A 2,774-nucleotide genomic window follows, 5' to 3' on the forward strand; every position below is an offset into this window, starting at 1 on the left:
TTCTCTGCGCGCTCTCCCCACCCCGCCCCATGCAGCATTCATTTTCTTTGCGAAGGGGAAAATCCTTTTTTTTAAATAACAACAAACAATAAAACAACAACAATAATGCAATGCTTTTTTTCAAACTTGGCAACTTTAAGATGTGTGAACTTTTAACTTCCAGACTTGCCTCCAGAAGGTTTTCAAGAAGAGACTGGACAGCCATTTGTCTGAAATGGGATAGGGTCTCCTGCTTGAGCAGGGGGTTGGGCTAGAAGATCTCCAAGGTCCCTTCCAACTCTGTAATTCTATGTTCTCAGGGATGGAGTTCAGTCAGACCTGCATTGCTTGTTCATGGTGGGTGAGAAATGTCGGAATTATCTGCCCTAATCTGTTTGAACCCCACATGTGTCATGTTGACAGACAGAAAACGGCATCCTGTTGCCCTCTCTTCAGTCTGCCCTCCCATTCCTGGACCTTCATGGCACCCCTAGGCTGGAGTTCCACCAGTCGGTGTTTGATGAACTGCGTGAGAAGCTTCTGGAGAGGGTCTCGGCTATTGCCGCTGAAGGAAAGGCCAATGAAAGGTAGGTTGGCTGGACCACTATCGAAGGGATCTGCACTTTGGGCTGAAAATGGACCTCTTGTCTTCTCCTTTCTTCTCCCAGGTACAAAAAGCTAGAAGATCTTCTGGAGAAGAGTTTCCCTTTGGTAAAGATGCCGTCCATCCAGCCAGTGGTGATGTGCGTCATGAAACATTTGCCCAAGGTAGAAACTAAGAAAATCACTGTTAAATTAGGTGCCATCTGAGTTTATAGTCAAAGGGTAATCCGTGGTTTGCTTAGGTGGAATTCAGGGTCATTCTTAGAAAGTCCTGTGACTGCCTGCCTGCCTGCCTGCCTGCCTGCCTGCCTGCCTTCCTTCTTTCCTTCCTTCCTTCCTCCCTCCCTCCCTCCCTCCCTCCTCCCTTCTTCTTTCCCCTTCCTTCTTTCTCCTTCCTTCTCTTCCTTCCTTTCTTCCTTCCTCCCTCCCTCCCTCCCTTCTTCCTTCTTTCCCCTTCCTTCCTTCCTCCCTTCTTCCTTCTTTCCCCTTCCTCCTTCCTTCCTTCCTTCCTTCCTTCACTTTCCTTCTATCCTCTCTCCCTCCCCCTTTATGTAGAAGTCAATTTCCTCTGTTCCTGTCTAAAATTCCCCTTTATTCAGAACCTAATGTGTAAGGGCTATCCAGGTCCAGAGGAGGCGTTTTTCACCCAGGGTATTTCTTCCTCCCTTCCTTAGTGGCTGAATTCCATCCCCAAAAAGGACTGACGTTGTGAATTATGCTTGCTTGACTCAAACCCGCCCTGTGTCAACATCTTTACAGCTTGTGCCCATGTTTTTAGTAACGTCTTGACAGGGGGAAAAGAGCAGGCTATGGGACTCCAGCAGCTCTGTTCCTCTCTAGCTTTAGAAACAGTTTTACCAAGCCTAGAAAATGGTGAGGTTTACATATTCTGTCAGCATTTGATTTGGCTTTGTTTCGCTTTGGCCTGTCGTCAGAAGCCAGACATTAACTGGGCTTCCTGGTTTAGCAGAAGTAAACCACGCAGGAACTCGGCCAAGGGGGAATTGTCCAACAAACCATGTTTTTAAAAGAACATGGCTTGGAACAGTGGAGGAAAGTCAGCCCACTATCTACCCTTGGCACCGGGTTGGTTTTTGAAATGGCTGCTTGTTGGGGCAGGGAATGGGTGATCTTTTGAGTCCTGAACAACGTGGTGTTATGAAAAGACACTGAGGCATAACACCCAGAGGTTAAAACTATGCTTCACTAGGCGCCCTAGATGTAGAAATACAATAGAAACATGGCAGAACAAGAAACAGGAGGCTCCAGAAGTAGAACTGAAAAAAACATTCGGTACAAACCGGGGACCCTCCTTTTGCAACTGGCTCCTGATGTTGTGCTTGAACCCAGGTCCCCGAAAAAAAGTTGAAGCTGGTGATGGCCGACAAGGACCTGTATAGAGCCTGTGCCGTGGAAGTGAAACGCCAGATCTGGCAAGATAACCAGGCTCTGTTCGGAGACGAGGTCTCCCCGTTGCTGAAGCAGTACATTCTGGAGAAGGAGAACGCTTTATTCAGCAGCGACCTCTCCGTGCTGCAGAACTTCTTCAGCCCTTCCCCTAAGACCAGGCGGCAGGGAGAGGTAAGCCCCAAGAAGGATGAGTTGGAGGTAGTTTGGGCCACCAGCTTGGAGACTTTGGGGAAAACTTTGAACTTTCCCGCCGCAAAAGAACGAGAGGCACCCAATTCTGCCCAGGGCTGTGGAGTCGGAGTCGAGGAGTCGGAGGAAATTTTGGGTACCTGGAGTCGGAGTCGGCAAACAATGCACCGACTCCTACTAAATTTAGATTGGAATTAAAAAAAAAAGCAAGTTTAAACGTCCCAATTCACAAAAAGTTCTAATTAATGACTTCTCTACTGTAAGAATAAAGACCAGTGCATGCAGTGCCTCACGTAACCGCAAAACGAACACGTTAAGTGACCGTGAAGAAGCATGCTTTTCATGTGCTTCACTATATGGCACGCAACGCACAATTAGGAGCGGCAATACTTAGACTTTCCATAGTGTTGTGTTCTGCTGTTACAGGGAACGCAGCGCCCATGGGTAACCTAGCCTCTCACTGATAAGGGATTAAGTAAATGTTTTTTGCAGGACTAGAGACACTTGTATAAGTGAAGGGAATGGAGGGTCAATAGTTCAAGACTGAAGCTGTAAACCATTGGAAAAACTGCTGTCATTCAGCTAAGGCTATA

The 2,774-nt window shown here is 47.4% G+C and overlaps 1 protein-coding gene across 1 annotated transcript in view; it reads left to right on the forward strand.

The window, feature by feature from the left end:
* Positions 1 to 402: 402 nt before the first annotated feature.
* The window catches only part of LOC107301509 (negative elongation factor B-like), a gene marked incomplete at its 5' end in the record, with an annotated part of 5,569 nt that continues 3,197 nt past the window's right edge, over positions 403 to 2,774 (forward strand). Inside the window, 3 exons of the mRNA XM_015830720.2 lie at positions 403 to 566; positions 648 to 747; positions 1,933 to 2,163. Coding sequence (XP_015686206.2) covers positions 403 to 566; positions 648 to 747; positions 1,933 to 2,163 — 495 coding nt within the window. The remainder of the gene's footprint in view (positions 567 to 647; positions 748 to 1,932; positions 2,164 to 2,774) is intronic.

This window comes from Protobothrops mucrosquamatus, unplaced genomic scaffold, assembly GCF_001527695.2.
Source record: "Protobothrops mucrosquamatus isolate PMUCROS unplaced genomic scaffold, P.Mucros_1.0 scaffold13685, whole genome shotgun sequence".
Classification (NCBI taxonomy): Eukaryota; Metazoa; Chordata; class Lepidosauria; order Squamata; family Viperidae; genus Protobothrops; species Protobothrops mucrosquamatus.